The sequence below is a fragment of the Artemia sp. Qi Xiang Cuo genome, chromosome 4 (assembly GCF_049724085.1).
Source record: "Artemia sp. Qi Xiang Cuo chromosome 4, ASM4972408v1, whole genome shotgun sequence".
Lineage (NCBI taxonomy): Eukaryota > Metazoa > Arthropoda > Branchiopoda > Anostraca > Artemiidae > Artemia > Artemia sp. Qi Xiang Cuo.
The window spans coordinates 48,683,216-48,707,561 of NC_142797.1; the positions used below are offsets into that span (position 1 = coordinate 48,683,216).

At 34.9% G+C, this 24,346-nt stretch overlaps 1 protein-coding gene across 1 annotated transcript in view; it reads left to right on the top strand.

Moving 5' to 3' along the window:
• Positions 1–24,125, top strand: part of LOC148953182 (DBH-like monooxygenase protein 2) — a 65,313-nt gene extending 41,188 nt beyond the window's left edge. Inside the window, exons 3-4 of the mRNA XM_089087563.1 lie at positions 18,539–18,706; positions 23,456–24,125. Coding sequence (XP_088943689.1) covers positions 18,539–18,706; positions 23,456–23,575 — 288 coding nt within the window. The 3' untranslated portion in view covers positions 23,576–24,125. The remainder of the gene's footprint in view (positions 1–18,538; positions 18,707–23,455) is intronic.
• Positions 24,126–24,346: the final 221 nt, after the last annotated feature.

A 24,346-nucleotide genomic window follows, 5' to 3' on the forward strand; every position in this document is an offset into this window, starting at 1 on the left:
ATAAATTTAAAAAAAAAGTTTATTTTTTCAATGTATTTTTACTTTTTTATCTGAATATAATAAAAGAAAAAAAATATGATTCTTTGTCTTTTGTCTTTTTCTTCTGGAAGAACAGAGTAGTAGGGAAAAAAAAATTATTTAGTCATTAGACAATTGGGGTCTTCAGTTAGTTGTTCTCCAGGTGAACTGCTGAAAGGAACATGAATCAATTTAAAAGACTATTCAGATCATGTATGTGTGGGTACTAAATGTCGATCAAAACAACGATTTTAACTAAAATAATAAAAATTCGTTATAAAATGTTTGAGGAAATACCGAAAAAAATCTGCTATTGCTACAGTCTTTATTAGTAGTCATACACTCATATAAAGACAATGGCTGGTGCCATGGGATCGGTGCAGATACAGTTCATACGGGGACTTGATGTTTTCAACATTATTGAACCAAACTCTTGGCTGATCATTGACGATCTGGCTGAATCCATTGAACAATGGTCTCAGCAAATGTTGCAATTGTTCACTGTTCGCTCTCATCATGAACAGATTTCCGTTACTCTGGTTCTACACAATCTCTTTCATCAGAGCAAATGTATGCGAACACTTGCTTTGAACTGTACCTACTATATCATCTACAGAGTTGTTCGTGATTCTAGCTCGCTAGTAACCCTCAATAAACAAATCTATCCAGGTGCCCCTAAATTTCTACTCTCGGCATACAATCAGGCAACTAATAAACCTCATGGTTATATCCTGTTGGATCTTAATCAAAATACACCCGAGGATCTGCGTGTAGTCACAGATATTTTCGACAATGAAATTACAGAATATCTCCCGGTGAACACTAAAAAGACCTATTAGTCGCTATCATGACACTTAAGAAACTACATGAAAATAGACATTTGTTTTCAGTTCTAAGCACTTCAAAACCTCAGCTTAGAAAAGCAATACTCAAACATGGTATTGACAATGATTTCATTAATCTAATATATTAACTTTTTTTAAATTTGACCGAGGGTAATGTTCAACTGCAAGAAGTAGTTAAGCAACAGGCAAAGCAACATCGTTCCATTGTACGTACATTGGCCTCTAAAAATAAAGGAAAGAATTTTAAAAGGAAACGACTTCTTCAGGCGGGCGGTAGCTTTTTCACACTTTTACTGCCAATAATTGCAGGACTTGTAAAAACAGTTTTCTCTAGAGAATGGCAAAACACTATAAATTGACTCCAATAGAACTCGCTCTCTCAGCCGTCGAACACTTTGAGAACAATCTGAGTAAATATCTCGACAATGAAACTATTGATGATGATAAAAAACTGATTTTAATTCAAGATGCACGTCGCCGAGATGGCACCCACTATCGATCACAGTACACTGCTACTGCTGTTGACCTTAAAAAAGAATAATCTTCTCAAGAATCACCTGCTGCTGCTGCTGGGACGCCCTTAAAGAAGGAGGACTTGGATTAATGTTTATTGAAAATGTGAATAAAGAGCCCCAAATCTAATCGTGAACATCTTAAACGACTCCTAACCTATCTCTTGGAAAGTGGTCAAATTCAAGTTGAGAGCAATGGAGAAGGGATTATTATTCAAGGCAATAGCTATAATATAATTGATTTAATTTATGAAATTTTTAAAAATAGTACAGTAATATTATAATTTTACAATAATATATAAATATTTAAAAATACAATAAACTTCAAAAAAATTAATATTTTAAATAGACAAATTCTATAAAAATTAAATGAACCTGCATCATCATCATCATCATAACTAAAATATGAGGTTGACGCAGAAGAAGATTTTAAATTAATGTTTTACATTAAGAGAACACTTCCTAGAGATAGACAAAAGTGAAGGCGTATCACTTCAATATCTCAATCTCCAGCAGCAGCAGCAGCCATTCTCCACCATGGGCGTGGGCAGTCCATACCGTGGTTAAATTCGTAATGGTTAACATTCTGACAGATGCTCATGACAACATTGGCAAGGTGGGGATCGGCAGTCCACCCGCTCCTCTTTCAAGAGTAAAAGGTGTTAACGCTCAAATAGTAAAGACTATATACAAAATGAACCACGTTACACTCTGCGTAGAACTCATAGACTTCGTGCCAATCAATATCTAAAAACTAAAGCCTTTTACCCACTGGATATAATGCAAGCATATCTCCTGACTCTAGATGAGCTTCAAAGACGTCACAATACACCGTACAAGTACATTCTACTTGCAATCAGTGTTTATAGTCGCTATGCATATGCAATTCCATTGCGATCAAAGAGAGGTGTTGAAGTTGCTCAGGCCATTCTCTAAAAGGATTCGTATAAAAAAATTCAAACGGATCGCGGTAGTGAATTTGTTAATCCCCATGTTGCGAAAGTACTAGAGAAATATAGTACAATGATCTATCATAGTCACAGTCCTATAAAAGCTGCAATGGCCGTACGATTGATAAGAACTATTCGACTTTTAATTTCAAGATATTGTACATTGAAAAATACATCGGCTTTTATTCATGATCTTGATAAAATCATGTTGATTTATAATCAACGATCTCATCGCTCATTGTCCAACTCTACACCAACGGACGTTCATCATTCGGATCATAATACAATTGACACCTTTCTTAAAGAATATTCCAATGAGTCAACGGTCAAGAAGAAGAAGAAAACTAGATTCAATGTTGGTGATACTGTTCGAATTAATAGAACAACTAATGTTTTTGAAAAGGGGAATTACTTGTGGTCCACAGAACTTTTTAAGGTGGCAAAAATCCTAGACACTAAACCCATAACTGATTACCTGCGTGATACCAAACGTGAGGTGACCATCGGTGGTTCTTATGACTATGAACTACAAAAAGTTAAAAATGATAGTGAAATCTATCAAATTGAAAAAATATTAAAGACACGTACTCGCGGGGGTAAGAAACAGTTACTTGTTCGCTGGCTAGGATACAACTCTGATTTTGATTCTTGGATTGGTGTTGAAGATATTGACAATGCCCAATGATTTCTATGTAACTTTCATGTCCATCGTTTCCGATCCTCTCTACAATGACTTGAATACGACAAGTGATTTTTGGACAAAACTCTCACCCTCCATCAAATTTGACGGTGCATATGAAGTGGCCCTTGTCGACTGTATCCTCAAAAATACCTACGACATCCTGAGAAAGGATCTCGTGTATGATATAAAAGTTATACCATTCGATTGGACTATGAATTGGTTGGGCTATGCCGACTATGAATGGGTTGAAGCACTTAAATCTAGTGACTATCCACATGTCGAATTGAAATATATTGAATATGATAATATGGGGGATTTGTGTCGTACACTCAATAGAAAAATCTCATATCGTCGGAATGGTACATTCCATTTTAATTATTCATTGGAACATGAAAGGATTTACATTAGCTCACCTGTTGACACTGAAACAATTATTCTCAATGACAATCTGAGAGATGTTCTTGGCTTTAAACAGAATATGATCCATGGGAAAAATGCTGGCGCTGTTTACGGGATGGATCAAGTTTTTTTTGCTGATTATCCACCTGGTTTTGCCTCGGACTCTTGCATATTTCTCTATGCATCCTTTGTGAAAACGTCGAGTGTCGTTAATTCAAATGTCCCCCTCATACTTGTTATTGAACGAAAAACAACTCATGAACTTGTTCATCACTATAATATAATGCATCTTCAGTATGTTCCTTTAAACACTTCATATTTGGAACTCTGTCAGTTAACACTAAGAAGTGAATTGGGTGATCCTCTAGCAATAAAAAAAGGCTTAGCAGTTATTACATGTCATTTTCGACCCATTGTCAACGACGGTACAATAACCTAAAAAATGAACAATAGAAGAATTCCATTTGTCTGTCCCGATATCGATTGTTATCTTGGTGCTTTGAGTCCACGTCAAATAGGCAATGGATTGGACTACTACAAGGGGCGTACTACAATGTCTGGCTATGGTCTTGGTAGCTGATTTGCTAGGCTATTTCGTTCTGCACTACCCCTTGCCAGAAAATATCTTGTACCTGCTGCATCAAATTTTGCTGCCTCCACACTACAGGACTGGGGGTCGGGCAAGAATTTCAAGGAGAGTGTTAAGGACAATATTAGATCTTCAGCAAGAGCTGTTGGTGAACAATTAAAATCTCGACAAAATGGAGAGGGATTGAAAAGGATGCGTTTGCGTCATTCACTCATCAGTCTCCGCCCAGACAGGAAGCAAAGGACATCAACAAGGACTTTGAGAAATAAAACAACAAAGACCAATAAGCAGCAGAAGAAGAAAAAGAAGAAGAGTGTTAGATCAAAGAAGGATTTCTTCTCTTAAGATGACTTATCTCCCTCACAAGGAATCATATCCATCAATCAGTTCCTCATTGAATCTATTCAATGCTGAAAATGTTGATGTCAGTGTCAAGTATGGCTACTATGAACAATTTCACCCCCCATCACCCCTCTCGGAAAATAGACACTTTCAAATATTTTCCAATGAAGACTATTTCATTTACTTGTCGTCAACCTTTATTAATTTAAATGTCGCGGAGAAGAACAAGTCAGATCATACAACCCCTAATGATGGTGATGGTCTCTCCTATAAAAACTGTATTCTGCATAACCTATTCGAACAAATTAATGTATTTATTAATGTTACTTTGTTAATCACTAGCAATAATATATCCAAAAATGCAAGCTACATAAAATTTATGAAGATGACGACGAAGGAGTACAAGGAGATGAGAGGACAATCATTGTGCTATGAATATCTAACAGGTGTTGATACTGACGGTGAGTTGACTACTGCAGTAACCCAGGAGTATCATCTAGTTTGAAAATTAAATCATGAGATATTCAATATATCCCAATGGCTACCCCCCAATGTCAAAATTGACATAAAGTTACAGATGGCACCATCGAATTTCATTTTGAGAAAAACACTTCCTGCAGCACCCGATGCAAATGTTATTATCACATCGGCAATTCTCCATGTCCGAAAACAACAAGTTATGAGCTCTGTTGCATTGGCAGTGGAAAAGCTAAGAGCCAATGGTAACAACATTAAACTTCTTGTCTCCCATACAATCACCAATCAACGTCACAGTGCCACTGGTTCTCGTAGCTATAGCGATTCATCTTTTATCAATGGAGAAATCCCTTCAAAATTGGCTTTGGCCCTTGTGAAGAGTGGGAGTGCCGTTGGATCCTGGACTGAATCCCCCCATGATTTTAATTTTTTCGGTCTATCTAGTCTTGTGTGTAAAGTGAATGGTATTCCACTGTACACTCTATCATTTGACAAAGAATCCTATAGAACTCTGTACGAGTTGAACATGCAATCCCTAGATCATGACTCTCAACTATTTGAAAATGGAATAACCGAATCAATGTTTTCAAAAAATCATGTGGTTATTGTTTTGGACTTGTCAGGCACACAGGATATGACCATAGTACGAACTGGGACTGTACGTGTAGAGTGTACATTTGCAGATGCTCTGACTGAGAGTATCACGCTAATATCACTGAGTCAATTTGAAACCTATTGGTAAATCACACCCGACTGCAGTGTTATACTAGACATTTCACCATGAACACAAATCAAATAATCAATTTATTTAGTATGGATCCATACATGTCCAAATACAAGTCCTATTGCATACCCTCGGACTTCATTGAAAAAATTCCAAGTGTTAACAATACTCTAATCATTGTTAATAGCAGTCCATCGACTTTGAAGACTGGCCATTGGCTATGCATCTTTCAAACAGCGAAGAATATTGAATTTTTTGATCCTCTTGGCCTATCGTATATATTCTACATTCCATACATCAGCAACTTTATTGAAAGCAGTGGGAAAACCATTATTCAAAATCAACAAAGAGTAAAGTATTTAGCGACTAAGACATGTGGCTTTCATGCACTACTCTTTTTCATGTTCAGATGTCTTGGCTACACCTACAAGCAGTTTCTCAACATCTACGTTGACTTACCTCAATTGAACGACTTTCTATTGGAGAATATACTTACAAGTGTATTTAATATTGATTTTAGTGCCCTAAGAATAAAATATTCCAAAGATGTATGTGAAATTGTTTATTAATAAAAAAAAAAAAATTATATACATGATAAAACGACTTTTCTAATCTTTTAGATTTAATAAGCAAAGATTTATTTTTAGAAGAAGACACTTGCCTTTAGATTATTTGACGTCAAGGTGTACTGATCCTGATGTACTGCAATGTCAGGGTCACTTTTTCTACAGTAGAGTGTGACTTCACTCTTGTCATACCTCTTTGTATAGTCAATGATACTATTCGCAGTCATTCTATAGAATTCACATGTTTCAATTTGCGTATTTGAAGCAATTTCACAAACAGTGTCCTCAAGTGTCGAATCACATTCTGTCACTGCCAAATAAAAATCAGTGGGCTTATAATCAAAACACCCATTGTATTCACAACAATGACGTAGAAACCATAGTCTCTTGTTGTTCCAACAGTTGAATCGTTGACCTGGTTCCTCCTCCCAGAACAATCTAAAACCACGACGATACCAATCTCGTAGCAATAAACTAAAATCCCGGTTAGGATTCTTTCCAATCAGACCGGGATATGTACTCTCCCACTGCTTACATTTTTCATAATGACAATTGGAGCATAGGTGGCCTCTAGGATGAGAGTCACACACCTCTTCAAGACAGGAATTACAACCTTTAATTTGTACAGCATATCCTCTATGCAATTTACTCGGGTTGCATAATCTACACTTTTCATCATACTCCTCAATCATTGTGCAATTCTCACATGATGACCAACTGCCCAGTGAGTACATACATAGTGGACATGTATGAAACATTTTGTCATGTGTTGACACTCTCACTGCCACAATGAAACTGAGCTAGCAACATCAAAAAATTGCCCGAGATAGAGAGAGAGAGGAGTAAATCATCATTTAGTACCATCTTTCTTAAGAAAAAAAGTCCTAAATTTCTAAAAAATAATTTTTAAAATAATATCTACAATATCATTTTGCTGTGTCGTGATCAATATATCAATAAATTGTGTAAATGCATTTGGACCACGATGTAGAAGCTTCGTACAATATTCTAATGATGGAGAAGCAGTTTTCATTATATCGACAAGCATACCCCGAGAAAATATCTTCATTTGAATAGACAACTCTAGAAAATCATCATCTAGAATCAAATGTTTTTCCATAAGAATTAGATTCCTCATGATTCGATCTTTCTCGAATCTATCCATTTTTTAGAGTCCTAACTCTCTCACAACCAACTTCAGACTAATCAGAATCTCTTTTTGTACTCAAAATATACGCTAGTCTACTATAGAAAAAAAAAAAGAAAAAATACCATTGATTTAGAAACAGTTTTATTGAACATAATTACAATAATAATATTCACTGATGCATTTTGTTCTCATCAATATATTTCGATAGAACATCTAATGCTGACCGAAGTTTATTTATATGGAGAATATTTACTTTTCCAGCAAAACACAGTTGCTCCTCCTACTTAAATTTTCTTAATGATATCGCATATCTCGCATACATAATGTCCCATTCAAGACATAGTCTACAGCCAGCAGTTATTTCCACAGCCACATTGGGTACTCGTATATCGTTGCTGCTGCTGCTGTCGGTTCCATCATTAATCTCCAATAATGTAAATGCACCACTAATTTTTTTTTTCTCCACTAATATCCTCTCAAATAAAAAAAAACTATTATCTTTGAATCCAAGTCTCTTACTAATATGATTTGTTGTGAAAACTATTCCTTATATTCAAATCCTAATCACCAATCAAGTTATACTCGTTCCTCTTGGCAAAGAGTGTAATGACCCGTAGACTGAACTTTTGAAATTGCGTCATTCCTCTTGGCAAAGAGTGTGATGACTTGCAGAATAGGACTACTAGAAAAAACCTGTTTGGTACATAGGACTCTCAGAAGTCAATAGAAGCAATCTACTACAAATCCAAACAATATGGATTAATAAAGCCTATTTTCGTTGGGAATTACATTTTTTCTGCTGAAAAATACATAAATCTTAGTAATTTCAAAAATTTGATGGACCCAAAACACAAATCAAAATTTAAACGAAAAAATTGACCTGTTTAAATTCCAGCGAAAAATTAGTTGGAAATCAAATTTATTTTTTAGAGTGTACTACCACTCCTACTGTCGCTACTCCTACTAATACTCCTACTGCTACTAATCTGGCTATTACGGTATTATGGTGGCATAAAGGTATTATGGTGAAAGTTTCAGGGAATATTGATAAAAAAGATTGAACTAAATCAAAACACACTATTTGCATGGAAGCTGTCAAAGGAGCCTATCAGTAATATCACAAGACCGATGTCGTGTATTTAATTGAAAATTTATGGGATATGTTGAGGGGGAGGTTTGACTTACTCAAGAGCACTATGTACATGCTGCAACTGCTTCTTCTGCTGATACTACTAGTGCTGTTGCTACTACTGTTATTACTATTACGAATAACAACTCCTCTACTGCTACTGTCAACGTCTCCTGATCTTGTACATGACTTCCTTGTACCCTCTCCCCTATTCAGGAGCCCTGTATATGTGTGAAAGATAGACCCCTAAAATGTATATGCCCACGATATTCCCTTTTAATAGTTATATTAATCATTAGAAAATGTGTACTGAACTACAGTGTAAAGCATTGTTTAAAAAAACCTACAAAGAGGTGAAATAAATTACTGGAAAGGCCAGACAGAGTATATTTCTTCAGATGCATCCCTTTTCCATCCAAAACAGCAAAAACTGCTGTCCAAGACAACTACTGTGCCCCTAATATCCCAATTATAGCGTGAAAGTCCAAATATAGAATCAATTTCTTGATTTTAAAAATCTTCCAAATTCTGCAAAATAAAAATGAACATGACAAATACTAAAAAAAGAAAGGATAAGGAACTAATTTTTGTAAATAAGAATATCTTGTAACAATAATCTTAATAAAACAATAAAAAAAAAATGCAAAACAGCTGCTTCCTCACTTATGTTGAAACCTAAGTTAAACGAATTATAATGGTCAAACAGTAAGAATTGTGGAGGTACGGCTATTAAATTTTTTTTATATGATGGTTAATGATGCTATCATATGATTGTAAATATTAATTCAAGCTGATAGTAAAGATGCTTTATATGATAGTAAAAATTGATTCAAGCTGAATTCATTGAACGAAAAATCATTTATCTATACGAAACTAAGTTAATTGCTTCAATGAAATGGTTCCCGAATTTCCATGCTTCTTGGAACTCTACCATCAACTATTTCTGGAGAAGTGCTTCAAAGAAGAATCTTTCTAGCTTTGGTTGCATTTTCTGTGACCAAAACTCCCTGTCACGAACTAATCGCTCCGTATATATTGAACCTTTACCAAAATATAACACAAAATATGCAATTTCGGTGTCTGAGCACTCAAGTTGCATCTGAATCTGGTAATAATAATTGTGGTTTCTCTTTAGTCTCGTTTCACTGCTGTCAAGGATTTCAATACAAGAGGACTTTCGTGATTCCAACCATTCAGTGATACAAAGCTCTTTGGCTGTTATGGGACATTTAACCTCTATTATGGCTTTTTCATCCAGGACTAGCAGCCAAAAGTGTAAAACTTTTGTGAATATATAAGCCAGCAGGACTAATTTTGCAGTGAAACTTTATTTCAAAAGACGACTTTGCCTTCGGTTCATGGATAAGACCGTATGCCATTGCTTTAATTCTGTATTGTTTAGGATACAGAAGTTGTTTCACTACTGGAGCTACTGTCTTAACACGCCGCTTGCAAATAAGCTCTGCTACTGAAGAAGTAATTCTATTTCTTCTCTGCAGCTGCCAATTATTATCGATACAGAGTCCCTGAAGACGTGTGGCTAATTCAATCTGGCAAATCTCTGACTCTGAACACTGTAAGCGCTGCAAAACAGCCACTTTTGCATTTTCAAAAGATTCTGCGTCAAGATCTGGAGCAATTGCGTTGGGACCATAGTTTTTATCTCCTCGGCTAGCAATCTTTCCTGAAACACTGCCAAATAGGCACTTTTTGCCGTTACATTTTTTTCCTTAAGCTAGCCATGATTCTTTCACGTGTAAGTTTTTTCAATTCACGAGTTGGGGTTGCTCCTATGCCTTTCCTAAAAATTTCTTGGTGACCTAAATGCCCATTTGCATACCATATTCCTGCAGCAGTAACACGGGTGTTATAAAGTCCCCTTTTGCTTACCATTATATTTTTTCCGCCTATAAACCTAGCAACAATGAACATAAAATACCCCGCCAAATTACTTGTGCCGTTTCCGATCAGTAAGCGAGCTCGTCAAATGAGGGTGTCAAACGCTTCATATATATGGCTAATGAACGCACTGCTTGGGATTTTTTCAGTTTCCAGTTCCACGAATTTTCCGGATAACTGACAACAAGATGGACACTGTCTGTGGTCCCCACGAATAAAATGTAAAGGAATTGCGTTTAACTCTCTAGTCAGATCTTTTGACGACATGGTATGCGTAGTGGTTCGCAAAATTGCTTTTCTTGCAAAATCGCACAATTTCTTTATTACTGGACCGCTGAGAAATTTCCTACATTCTGCACTTTCTTTGCATTTGTTATAAAGCCTCTTTTTCAAACACTTACAAGCACGATTGGCGCATTATATTTTTTCCAGTATCCTACCATATGAAACCTTTGTAATAATTTCTGAATGGGTGCTTGAATCACCATCGGCTATAAACTTTGTACATTTTAGTTTATTCATAGCTGGTGCAACACAAAAGGCCTCTAACAGTATATCTGATTCCATCACGGTGCTAGAACCACTCCAATTCATAAAACATCTATTCAGGAACTAAAGTAGATTCTTGCTGTCGATTTGCCATACATACACAGCAACACTTGTTTATATTTCCTACACGAAGGGGTGTTTTTGAATAGAACACAAATACAATACCACAACCAGATAATGCAGTGTATCTATTACCACTAACTTCGTGTGCACCAACTGCCATCAACTATAACACACGTATCGACTATTCTGTTGGAGTCAATCTTTCCATCAGCCTTCAATGCCATTCGGCTCTCTATTTTACCGTTTTCTAGCAAATAATCGTGAAGGATTTTCTCTATGGACTACCCGATAATGTTTTCGTACTTGGTAAATGTTTTTTGCGATGGGCAGTTAATTCCAATTGTAGAAAAAAGTTCTTGAATCTGGGCATGAGTCATGCTGGCGTTTATAGCAGCAACTACAACTTCTTTGTTGATATTTCTAGACCCCGTTTCTTTTTTTGCCTATTTTTGTCCATACCTTTAATTGACCAGTCGATTTTTTCCGTTTCAGGCTGAGCGGTCGTTTTTTTGACAGTTCTGTTTTTCCTCTTGTGTTATGTTAGTGCTTCTAGCTTTCGTATCCTTTTGTAATTTCACTGGAATATCAGTATGAAGCGTTCGAACATCATGTTTGAAATAAGATTGAAGTCTTGACACCAACAATAAAAAAACAAATCATCGGTACAAGCTCCTGTAAATTGGAAGTGCCCAAGCATTCTATAGCTGATAATCATCCAAACCAAGTAAGCTATGGGAAAAGTTTGTGTAAATATTTACATTCAACGGAAAACACGTTTTACGAATGATTATGATTTAGAATCATTGTTTCCCTCCACGAGTACCTATCATTCCCCTATTTCTGTTGTTATCGCAGTCTCTGCCTCCCACGATACATTACCCTGTCCTGCGGTAAATTTCCGTACCCGTTTTTGAGTGGTACCTAGCTATTTTGTTCACCCACTTTTATACTAAGGGCGAGGAAGATCCCCCGGAAAAAAATAAAGGAAATTACCCCCCTCCCGCTTCTGGTTGGTTTCCAATTACTTTCGACTTGTAAAAAGACTAGAAATCTCAATTTCTGATCAAATGAGCATCCTCCAATGTTTCTACGACCATGAGGCGGAGGTGGGGATGATGAAGGGGCAGTCCCCTTCCTGTAAGGAAGAAATTCTGCTCATTTCGGGGTTTGATATTACTCTTTACTTTCATAATAGCAGCGTAGACGGAGGTATCCCCAGAAATCAAGAAAGATTTAATATCAGTTTCACATTTTTGATGTGAAAGTTTTTTTTCGAGAGGGGGGGAGGGGGCTAACCCCGCCCCCTACCCCCCCCCAAAAAAAAAAATTAATAATACCCAAACAAAAGTCCTGAATACGGCCCAGGGGATTATACATCAATCTCTACCCCCACCCTCCCCTTGTCTCGTTCTTAGAACTAATTCTGTATTTATCTGAAGGCCATGGGCGTAGGCAGCATATTGTCTAGGGGGGGGGGCAGATATTGTCTAGGGGGGCTAGTCGCCCCCCTAGACTAGTCGCCATCACACTAGTCGATAGTGTGATGGAGTTTTATCAACTGTTTTTTCCAAACGATCTGCTTTTTCAGCCATATCTAATGTAAATTTGAAGGTCTAGGGGGGCATCTGACCCCCCCCCTCCCTACGCCTATGCTGAAGGCTCAATGAGAGTTGGGATCTTTTGGCATCAGAAAACATCCTTTGAGGCATGTCCCTCCATCCCTAACTAGCCAAATTATTTTTAAGGTCCAATTTCAAATTTCAACACAAATTTCACCGTCTTTGGTAAATTCTTTGTTGTTTTACAATACCAAGCATTTGCACATAAGGGCTTTAAATCACTACACTGGGGTTTTCTGATTGTTTTATAGCTAGCAAGGGAGGGAAATCTCTCGAAGGGTGAATTTTAAAACCAAAGTATCCTCAGCTCTCACTGAGCCTTCAGATAAACACAGAACTGGTTTTAGGGGAGAGACGTGGGGAGGGTGGAGGTAGAAATCGATATATAGTTCCCAGGGCCATATCTAGGACTTTGTTGGGGGTTAGTTTTTCGGGGGGGGGGCTACAAAAAAACCTTAAAAAAGGCATCAAAAATATGATATTAATATTCAATCCCTTTTGATTTCTGGTCTATGCTATTATTATGAAAGTAAAGAGTAGCATTAAACCCCAAAATGAGCAAAATTTATTCTGTATAGGAAGGGGACTACCCCTTCCTCATCCCCACCTCTGTCTCATGGTCGCAGAAATTTCGGAGGGTGGACATTCGATCAGAAAGTGAGAGTTCTTAACCTTTTTGAAGACAATATGAAGACAATCATATCTGTTCCTTTTTAGTTCTGTATAGTTTATTTATTTTTATGGAAATAATAAGTAATATTCAATAAACACATCGAAGATCATATAAGTAAAAAACTACAATTAAAGTCTAATATTTGCCCTGCAAAATCAATTGAGTTAAAAATCCTTATATTCACATGAACTACACTCTATTTTAAGGTCATACAATATCATCTCCCCCTACGTTCGATAAATAAAAGATTTATTTAACCTAGATTTAATACACTTTCAAGCTTGTTTTGACTAGCGACCTAATGAAAAATCGAAAGAGTTATAAGTTCCAGGGCTATTCCTACGTAATATTATTTGTGTGTCTTTTACATTCTGACAGAAAAGATGTTTTTTGTTTTAATTTTCCCGTCTCTGTTAGTTTTTAGCTATGTTTGTTGAAAAGGCTATCATTTGAATGAAATTAAAAGAGAGAAATCTGTCAGAAAAAATGGCATACGAATTATTGGTGGTTCCAACCCTCCAGCGCTCTTTGTCACTTTGATCTAGAAAAGTTCACTAGAAAATCCATCAAAATGTATCTATAAACCTACTTTACGAATCTTCGACCAGTCATACAGTATTTCTTTTCAACTCCCCGTAAAAAAAAAAAAAAAAAAAAAGCTATGCATTAGAACATATGTGGCAAAACTAGGTGACGGAAATTGTGAGCAAAGATGTTCATAAGATTTTATTTTTACTTATAAGGAAGAACGTATCCAGTATTTCTGTTTGGAGAAGGGAGGTATCAAAAACTTTAAAAAACATACCAAAAAATTTTTTGCGCATTTTTGCTACAATTTTTGGAGCGGGCAAGGGATTCAAACCCGGTATATACCCCTTCCCTGTATACAGCCTTGCTTATATAAGACTCGAGTTTCTGTTGTTACTACTGAACGAAGTGTAAGGCCTTAATAGTAGAAAAAATGTGTAAAAACGACACTACAAAACTAATTAAGCAACACCTATGAAATACTACCATCGCTTTCTTCACTTCTTGTTACGGCATTTCCTTTTTAGTTACCAAATTAAATAGGCTTACACATAAAAATTTTCTTTGACCTCTCTGCATTTACATTTACAATTAAACAAAATAGAAATAAAACCCCTTTTAAATTTATTTTCGTTTCATTAGAATTGAAGAAACTAAATTCGCTGCTCTTATTTTAGAACTATCTGCTGAACTTTACGACAAAAAGTCGACGACCTGAACTTCTTCTCATAATAAGAATGAAAATGATGGCCTAGAAACCTAGTTTTTGTAGCTTCATCCCCCCCCCCCTTCCCCCACAGACACGCATTAATTTTACTTCCCCGTCAAAATATTATGTGAAGCTATGCATATTCCGGTAAAATATTATATAAAACAATACATTAAAATATATAAGGCAAAAGAAAAAAAAAACTATGTGGAATAAATCGTTAATATCACTAAGCAGAAGGTCATAAATCAAGGTTTAGTTTTTTTTTAAATTACGCAACAAAATATACTAAATGATTGTTGCATGCATAGATAAATCGTTATTCGCTAAGAGGCTGCAATCCCATACCCCCCTCTTTTCTACAAATAATTTTTTACTTTCAATATTTACCCCTTACTACCAAAAGAAATTTCCTATTAGGACTGAATGAGATAGATATTAAAGAGTTATAAGTTTTGAAGCTTCAATAGCCTCCCCTCCCCCCTTATTTTTTTAAACTTTCTTATCAAAATATTATAGAGTCTTATGCATCTCCCGGTAAAATGTTATGTAAAACTATGCACAAAAACATATAAAGCAAAAGTAAAAAAAAAAAAAAACATTCCATAAATCGTTATTAAGTACGTTAGGGGCCCGTACAAGAGTAGGTCCGTCACTGGATCTGCCATTGACTAAATAGAAGGTCATATGTCAAAGTCCATATTTTAAGATTTACGGCACAGATTTGAATGATTTTTAGTTGTATACCTAGGCATTACGCTATTTGTTAGGGAGCTACAATCCCCTGCCTTTCTCCTTTGGACAAAAAATTTGTATCTTCCTTGATTTATCCTACATTTCTAAACATTTTTTCTACTAGGGACAAAGTGAGATAAAAATTGAAGGGTCATAAGTCACATGCTTTTTCATAAGGCACATTCAGTGTGTTTTAATATGAAAGTCTCTAGGTAAATAGAATTAAAAAAGAAAGAAAACCATTAAATAAACTTAAACACAAAATGTGCAATTGCCCTCTCCTCCGTTGCCCGTGTTGGTTTGTTTATCAGTCTGAATCACAGTTTATAGACAGTAAGCTTATCGCAGATCATTTCTGGTCTTCGTTCTCGGTGTGAACAAAAAGCTCCTCCCACTTATTTCTGCATTAGCGGATTAGTCTGTTTTCGTCAATCACTGAGAAATGGTTACGAAGTGCATTATTCGTTTGACCAGGGAAATATTTTGGTCGACTTCCTTTCACAGAAAAACAGTGACATACCCCAGGTGAAGCTGACTGGGCTTACCACGGCTCACCAAAGCAATAAGCTTCTGTTGGAAGAAGAGAATGAAGACTTCAATGAAGTATCTGACAGCCTAGAAACTTACACGTTTACATATATCGTTGGTTTTTGTGTTAAGAAGCTGCTGACTTGGCACAAGTGTCCGATGTGTGCTTCAAAGCTTACTCAAGGTGATAGTGAAGTTTTCGACGAAGTTTATTCTTTTATGGCAGAAAAGGCCTACGAGCAGTCAAGCCTGAATTTATCCAACCTTACAGCTCCTTCGCTAGGTTTCGTTTCGTTTCTGCAAGACTGTGACTCCATTTTCCTCAAACATTATAGAAATTCTTGCTGGAAACCCGGAATAATCAATCGAATATGGCTTGAGTGCAAAGACCTGAATTGGGAAACCGGCTGCGAGGACTTCCCCCTTGAACAGTTTATAAGATTTTTTTGCGCACACGTGCATATTACGAAGTAAAATTTAAGAATCAGGAAATCGAGAGACGTACCTATAAAGGGAAATAAACTAGCAAGTAATTATTTTAGTTTTAGTAGTTTAAATATTTGATTATTTCTTTTTTTTTAACAAAGGGGCAAAATTTTTGAACAAAGGGGAACAAAGGGGTAAAATTTTAACAAAGGGGTTAATTTAAAATTAGTTTCTTCAAAATTAGTGTTCCAACGTTGAAGCCAAGTTTCGCGTCCAAGAGAAATCTGACTTGTCTACCCGTGAAAAGATCTGACTTCGCTTTTGTTTATGTCTGCAAAAACGTTCTCCGGAGCACTCGCACCCCGGTCCGGGTTTTTATAATGGGTGAGATAGAGAATGATCATACTGCTTATTATATAAACTGTGGTCTGAATCTATTAATCCATCCGAACAACTTCCTAAGAGAAGTATGAAAATTCGGATCTAAGCCCCTAAAAGCACACAAACCTATTATAAGTCTAAAGTCTTTGAAAGGTTCATACTACAAAATTCATCAAGTGGTACTTACATATGTTTGATTACCAATTCTTCGCAGCTCTTTACAAAATATTGCACATTAACCATCCAGCGAGAATTTTTTTAAATATCCGATTCTAAATTGCGACCCGCAGTTATAACTTTCAGTCTTGGGATTTCTGCTGCAGGCTCTTCTTGAAGAGATGTTTCGTTCAAGTCGAGTAAATGTTTTGGAAGTCGTGGTCTTCCAAGCTTTTTGTATATTTGCTTTAGTTTTTCCCTGTGCTTCTGTACAGTAACCAAGCCAGTGCCTCTTTTATTACGCTTCTTTACCATCTTTCACAAATTACTTTTGTGAACTAACAAGGCCAATTTCTTTAATTGCCTTTCTCTTCTTTCAGAATCTTTGACCGCAACCTAATTTGACGGAGCATTCCTATTTGCATAATATGTTAAAACATTCACCTTTGATATCAGTTGATACAAGTTGAAACCCTGAACGTTTATCACCTGAAAACCGGTAATTATGCCCGCCTATTGAAACTAAATATGCAACAGTTCAGGAGTTAATAATATAAACTGATAGTAACAACTTTTAAATAAACTGATGAAAATTTCTTTTTTGAATTAATTAGGAAAAAAACTTAAAAGTCAAGTTGTTCCTTTCAAAATCCTCTACAAGTCCGTGTTAAATTTATTAAACTTGTATTTACCGTTTCCTCAGACAAGTTGAAATGGAATTTGCACGAAAAAGTCTAATGTAGAAAGCCAAGTAAAAAATATTAAAAAAAAATAGCAAACTCAGATTATATTGCTAGATCAGGGGAACAGATAGAAACCAAAATCGATGCCTTAATGCGTCTGTTGTCGCCATACAAGCTAAAAATATTTAACATGGAAGAGATAGCCGGGATTGTTTCTATTTCGTTCCCCCTTAATCCGAATTAAAAAGGCTATGACACGAACTTGATTATTTTGCTCTGAAACAAACAAAAATGACCAGTAAAATAGCACAGGAAGGTGTAAATACTGAGGGTAAAGAAAGACAAATAAAAGGGAAAAATACAAAAAGACAAATAACACTAACGAACAGCACATTTTTTGAATATATAATATATTGAGCGGAAGCGAGCACTCACTAATAATCATGCGACAGAACCAAAATCAGTATTGGCCGATGGGAAAATTAGGGTAGGCAGGTCGTAGCATCCATCTTTAACCTTGATCCAATTAGAACAAGAAGTCTTTTTAGATCCTAGCCATAACCTAGTCCCCTTATGAACCCCTGTGGTATGAACACTTTATTGGAGGCAACTTTACAATTTCTTAAATTATAAGCCGGACTCAAAAGTTCTTTCCGACATTTAGCCAGCTGGAATGGATAGTCAATACTGACGCTTTTCCCCGTATTTCTTAGATTACCAACACAAGCCATACCGTATTATCCTTATGTCGAAGATTTAGAACAGATCGAAGAATAGGGTCCGATGCCGCACGAGAATTTTGTTTCCTGTGACTTTTAGCCTTGCTTCTAAATCGATAGATGGCCGAGAACTTAACATCCCTGTAGTTCCGTACCGACATTTCTGACAAAAAATCATTAACATTTTCTTCAATATTTTCATTTTCCTTGAAATTGATTTAGGATTATTTAAAATTTGTTGCTAGAAGCACTAAATATAATATTTTATCCTCTTGAACTGCCAAAACTAAATTTTACGGGGGGAAGGGCTATTAGTCTAGAAACAGAATTATTAAATCACGTCCAAGCATTTGTCTTTACAATTTGCCACCAAAATTTGTTCTATCCAGTTTGTAATAGTCAATATTGAAAACGGTTTTAAAACAACAGGGATGAATAGGTTTTGAAAAAAATTGCCCCTTGTAATATTTTATCTCATTTTTGGTAGGACCGTCATGTCAACACCAGCATACCCCATCCAGAGAGACCTCTGAGACCAATTGACGTTCACCAAGACTGGGTACTAGGTTTTGCAGAAGAAAGTAATGGTAAAACAGTTGTTCGAGTTTCCAGAGCACTGGACACAGGTGACCTGTATGATAGTCCAGTTATTGAGGTATTTTTTCGATTAAATATGGCTCATATATTTTACTGATGTGTAATCCACTGCAAATTTTTCCATTTTGTAAAAAAAAAGAAATACTTTATTTAATAGTTAAGCTTCATTGTTTTTTTGAATACATTGTCCGACGAATAATTTAATGTACCTCTTCAATTAAATGTGCCAGTCTATATAATTACCAATTAGTGGGACAGTTGCAGTAAAAACATTTATTATTAAGTGTTGACGATACATAAAGGACTGTTTAGCTATGTTGAAAAGGAACCATTATAAAGGAATGCCAATGGTTATAAGTAAATAATTACCTAAAGACTTTGGAGGCAGGGCTTATGTTAACCCTGCAGAAACTGAACGAAGACTAACAAGAAGGTTTCTATTTGCCACCTGCTTTGTAAAAGACAAATTTACAAAAAAATTAAAAGTGGATAAAAACTATCTAGATAGGTCAGAAGTCTGGGAAAGTTCATTAAAAACCCTAATTTTGGAAAAAAACTGTAATAATCAAGTATCTTTGAACAGAGTGCAGTACGCTAATTTGTGTAAAGAACAAAAAACTGGTAATTGAAAAATATTTGTTTGGAATTTAACAAGAAATTAGTACAATTCAAAAAGCTTAAAAAAGAAATCAAGAGTTGAGAAGTTTAGTAGATATCGTTACTATAAATTGTACTTGCTTAAACACCCAATATCTGTTAAAAGTTACATTGTGAGATGACATTAAATTGCATAAATAACAAAAAACTGGTAATTGCAAAAATATTTGTATATATTTTGACAAGAGATTACAACAATTCCAAAACCTTAAAAAAGAAAACCAAAAGTTTGAAGCTTATTAGAAATCGTTGTTTTGGGGAAAATTGTTATCCTGATTCTGGCCTAAAAACGATTTAGATAGGTCAGATGATTCGCTAAGAGCCTTAATTTCGGGAAAAAATATTTATGTGAGTGACATTTTTTTTATATACATCAGTATTGCAATCACGTTGTCACACTCGTCACATTTATTTTTCCACCAGATGAAATGGTTGTAAACCAACGTGGCAAAAATCTTGTCATTTTAAAAAATACCGACCATCGTGTGGAGCTGTTTAGCTATCCAATGGTTTATTCAACGGAAACTTCAGGATAGTCAAGGGGTATGCTATTTAAAACACCCTATGTAAGTCGTTCACAAATAACATGGCTTGAATTAGCAAGGAATCGTATCGTTTTTCGACCTTAGCATGCGAAAATCCTTTCCATGCTGTAAGACCCGATCTGCGTCGGATTGGTTTTAATGCTTTGCATTTTGGTGGAAGACTTTTCCAACAGTACCTCGTTGATACTCTGTTGAGCGTGATCGTGTTGATTGGATAAAGTTTAACCAGAAAACTATTATGGGTGAAAACTACGTAGGTGTTACACGACTTTTTAAAGACTTAGCTTCGAAAAAGGAAACATTCGTAGGCGAAAAGGTTGTACAACTGTCATCTCTCGTCGGATCAGCACGCTACTTTGCTGAACATTTTGAAGACGCCTTGGCTATTGTTCGTCACCTCTGACCCCCAGATTTCTTTATAGCTGGGAATTGCAATCCTGATTGGCGTGAATTTAAAGAAGCAGCAAGTATTAAACTTGATGATAACTCTATTATAGAACATTCCTCTCAAGATCGTTCCGATCTCATTACACGAATTTCTAAACTGAAATTTGACGATATAATAAATGATATTGATAAGGATTGGATATTTGGAAATGTGGCAGCATATGTGTATACGATTTAATTTCAAAACGTGGACTAACACATATGCATTTGCTATTGATCATGAGTCCTCAGGATTGAATCCATAATCCCATTGAAATTGATGATTTTATTTCAGCTGAAATTCCAAATTCCAACGATTCATTTTTAAGAGAATTAGTCTTAAAGTTGATGATTCACAATCCGTGTGGGAATTTAAATCCAAATGCGAGTTGTATGATTAATAAAAATGGAAAATTCCAGTTCCGCTTCGGTTTTTCAAAGCAGTACAATTCAGTCACATCTCTAGTGGATGCTGTAAAACCAAAGTATCGACGTCATTATGATCCCAAATTAGACGAAATTAATAGAGAGGAATTCTCACATGACCGTGCTGTTTATCGAAAAGAATTTTTTGTCCCTCCACCTGAGCAATTAAAAGAAACCATGGTTCGGCGATATGTCTTTCCTAATGATAAAAGACAAGCCAAGGCAAAAGAAGAAGTTTTTGTCCCACCACCTGAAGAATTAAAAAAAAACAAAGGTTCGGCAGTATGTCTAACGTAATGTCAAAAGACAAGCCGAGGCAAAAGTTAGAGGTCCAGTAAAAAACGTAGTTTTACATAGGCACTACTTCTAATTTAAGGTTCATTTGGATGTCATGACATCAAGAAAAGGCTCAAATTGTCAGAGTTTAGAAGACAAGTGACAGTGGGAATCTATACATACAAGCCTGCTACGTGCTGAGTGCCGGGGCTGGTAGCTTTACATAGGCACTACTTCTAATTTAAGGTTCATTTGGACGTCATGACATCAAGAAAAGGCTCAATTTGTCCGAGTTTAGAAGACAAGTGACAATGAGAATCTATACATACAAGCCTGCCACGTGCCGAGTGCCGGGGATATATATATATATATATATATATATATATATATATATATATATATATATATATATATATATATATATATATATATATATATATATATATATATATATATATATATATATATATATATATATATATATATATATATATATATATATATATATATATATATATATATGTATATAAATCGTAAAATATATTATGTTTTGAATATAGAAAAGCCCAGAATTTTGGCATTTTTCTTTTTTTTCCATTGGAGGAAGAGGGGCTACCTATAGGCAAAATTTGTCTATCTATGAAAATCCATGATTTTGTTTTATCTGAACCCTGATACCAACTAAAAACCATGAAGTAATTGAAGAGAAAAGAAAGAAAGAGTATGTTTATTTACATTGCATGTAAATATACATGTTATTATCCGGCTCTTAATAGTCAAAATCATTCCATCCTTCATTATCTTTTAATCCTGAATTCCCATTGAAGACTATAAATAATTTGAAGAGAAAAATAAGAAAAATTACGTTTATATTCCTAAAAAAAAAAAAAAATAAGCAACAGAACTTCTCGGGACCGTGGGTTCCAATGTTAGGACGTTTGGTACAGTTTCTAAAGTCTTCACATTGCCCAAGCGCAGTGGTAAAAAGTAGCGAGATCGGATGGTTATTTTGTGAAAAATGACTGAGATTTGTGGACTGCATTCGCCACCCTGAAATAAGATACTTTATTCTTACTAAAATAAAGTATTCTGCACTTGGGCAAGTGCTGTTTTTAACATAAAAACGAATAGCCATTTTCTAATTTGTTTTATCTAAAGGCATCACAAGTTGGGCTAGAAGGTTACTAAATAAAGTATCCTAGGTAGTCCATAAAATAATGTAAAAGCTATAATAGTAGCCTTGGTATACAAATAGCTCTAGAAGCTCCTTGAATATCAATTGGAAATGCGTGCACGTCTCATAAAGTTTAAACTTTGCTAAAAGAGCTGATTTTTGCCTTTCTCTTTTCTTTAGTTACTTAAACCTTGCGTACTATCTTTAAAAGTAAATTTTCTTTCTTGTAACTTTACATTGTTTTTGACGTTGAAGAAAGGGAGTGGAGGCCTATGCACCATCCTAGCCTAACGACTTTGGCAAGTATTTTACCCTCAGTACCCTCTACATATGTTATTTCATGCTTTTTTTTTTTATATATATATATATATATATATATATATATATATATATATATATATATATATATATATATATATATATATATATATATATATATATATATATATATATATATATATATATATATATATATATATATATATATATATATATATATATATATATATATATATATATATATATATATATATATATATATATATATATATATATATATATATATATATATATATATATATATATATATATATATATATATATATATATATATATATATATATATATATATATATTACCTTGCTTACTTTACTTAGTAAAGAAATAGATAATCTGCATCCAATTCTCAATGCTTTTAAATTGCTTGGGTAGAGAAATTAGCAGGCCACTTGTCCGACTTTAGATCCAAAGAGGCCAGATCCAGGTATTGACTTTCACTGAAAAAAATTAAATGGAATTTTAGCGGTGCTATTGAATATTAGCCAAGGAAATTTTTCTTCACTTAAATTTCCCTTGTTAAGCAGCATGAAACTAGTTAAGTAACAATAACATAAAAAAATACACTTTTGTAAAATTTCGAGGGGCAAAGCAGATAAGAATAAATTCATTTCAGTATTTTGAAGTCTCGTCAGACATTTTGGGAGCTGCTGAAATGGAGTAGCTTCGGTTCAAGTCTTCAGTTGGCGTGAATCCTTCAAGTAACCAATATTTTGTACATAAAAATTTTCGTTCGTCAGTCACCGTTAGTCTACTTATTAAGACTGGTACTTGTTTTATTGTCAAATTCTCTACAACATTTTTTTTTTTTAATTCATCCAACCAGTGTTTTAATGTTTCTGTAAAATTTGTTTGTTGGACTTTGAGAAGATTATTCTTTCAGTTTGATTTGTTTTGCACCAAATACAGTTACTTTATTAACATATGTAGAGTTTGTCATGTGGTTAAGAAGAACAATTATTTCTAGGATACTGAATACAAGTTTTCTTGGGCATATGATGAGCTTGATATATCAGACGGGGTAGCACCTGGTCACGGTCCATCATTTGGGTATGTTTATCTCAACTTGCTGAAACCAGAGATTTGAATTTTTTTTACAGGTTTTACATTACTAATAATTTAATAAAATAATTCACCAAAAAGTGACGGTTTTTGATAATTTTTGTATGTCGTTATGTAGTTATTAGCTTATTAAATCTTTTTTGTCAGCTTAGCGGTTGAATTATACATTAATCTCATCTACAATCCAGCACATGTACATGAATATATTTTATACAAGAATCAGTATTTTGGGAATTGTGAAGGAGAGAAGGGATAAGGGAAGAAATCTTACAATAACAGTATGCACGTCGGAAAAGTTTAACTTAAATTATTTGCAAATGTTTCCTATTTTCTTACTAGTCTTCCTTTTTTCCATCACTTTTTACTTGTTTTTCTAATATTTTTACTTTTCTCTGGGCTTTTCCAATGCCTGAATAATCCCTGGGATATTATTTCCCCAAAGATTATATAGTACTGAATAGCTACGAGGCTTATTACCCCTAAATCCAGTGCATAGGTGCATCATGTGGTCAAATAAATAAGAGATTTCACACTAGACAACAAATAACAGTCAATTACCCTATAATTACCTTTATGTATGGTAGAATAATTTCTGTTGATCCACTTTTTCGATCACCATCAAGTGTTGACCAGGGGGTCCCTCAAGTGTCAGCTTTAGGGCCGGCACTATTTTTAATTTATATCAATGATCTAATTTTTGCAGTTACAAATAAAAATCCTCTTTATTGCTGTCGTCTATGTCTTCCAACATTCTCCCGTATCCATAACTAAAGTTTGCATACCTCGTATTCTCTTG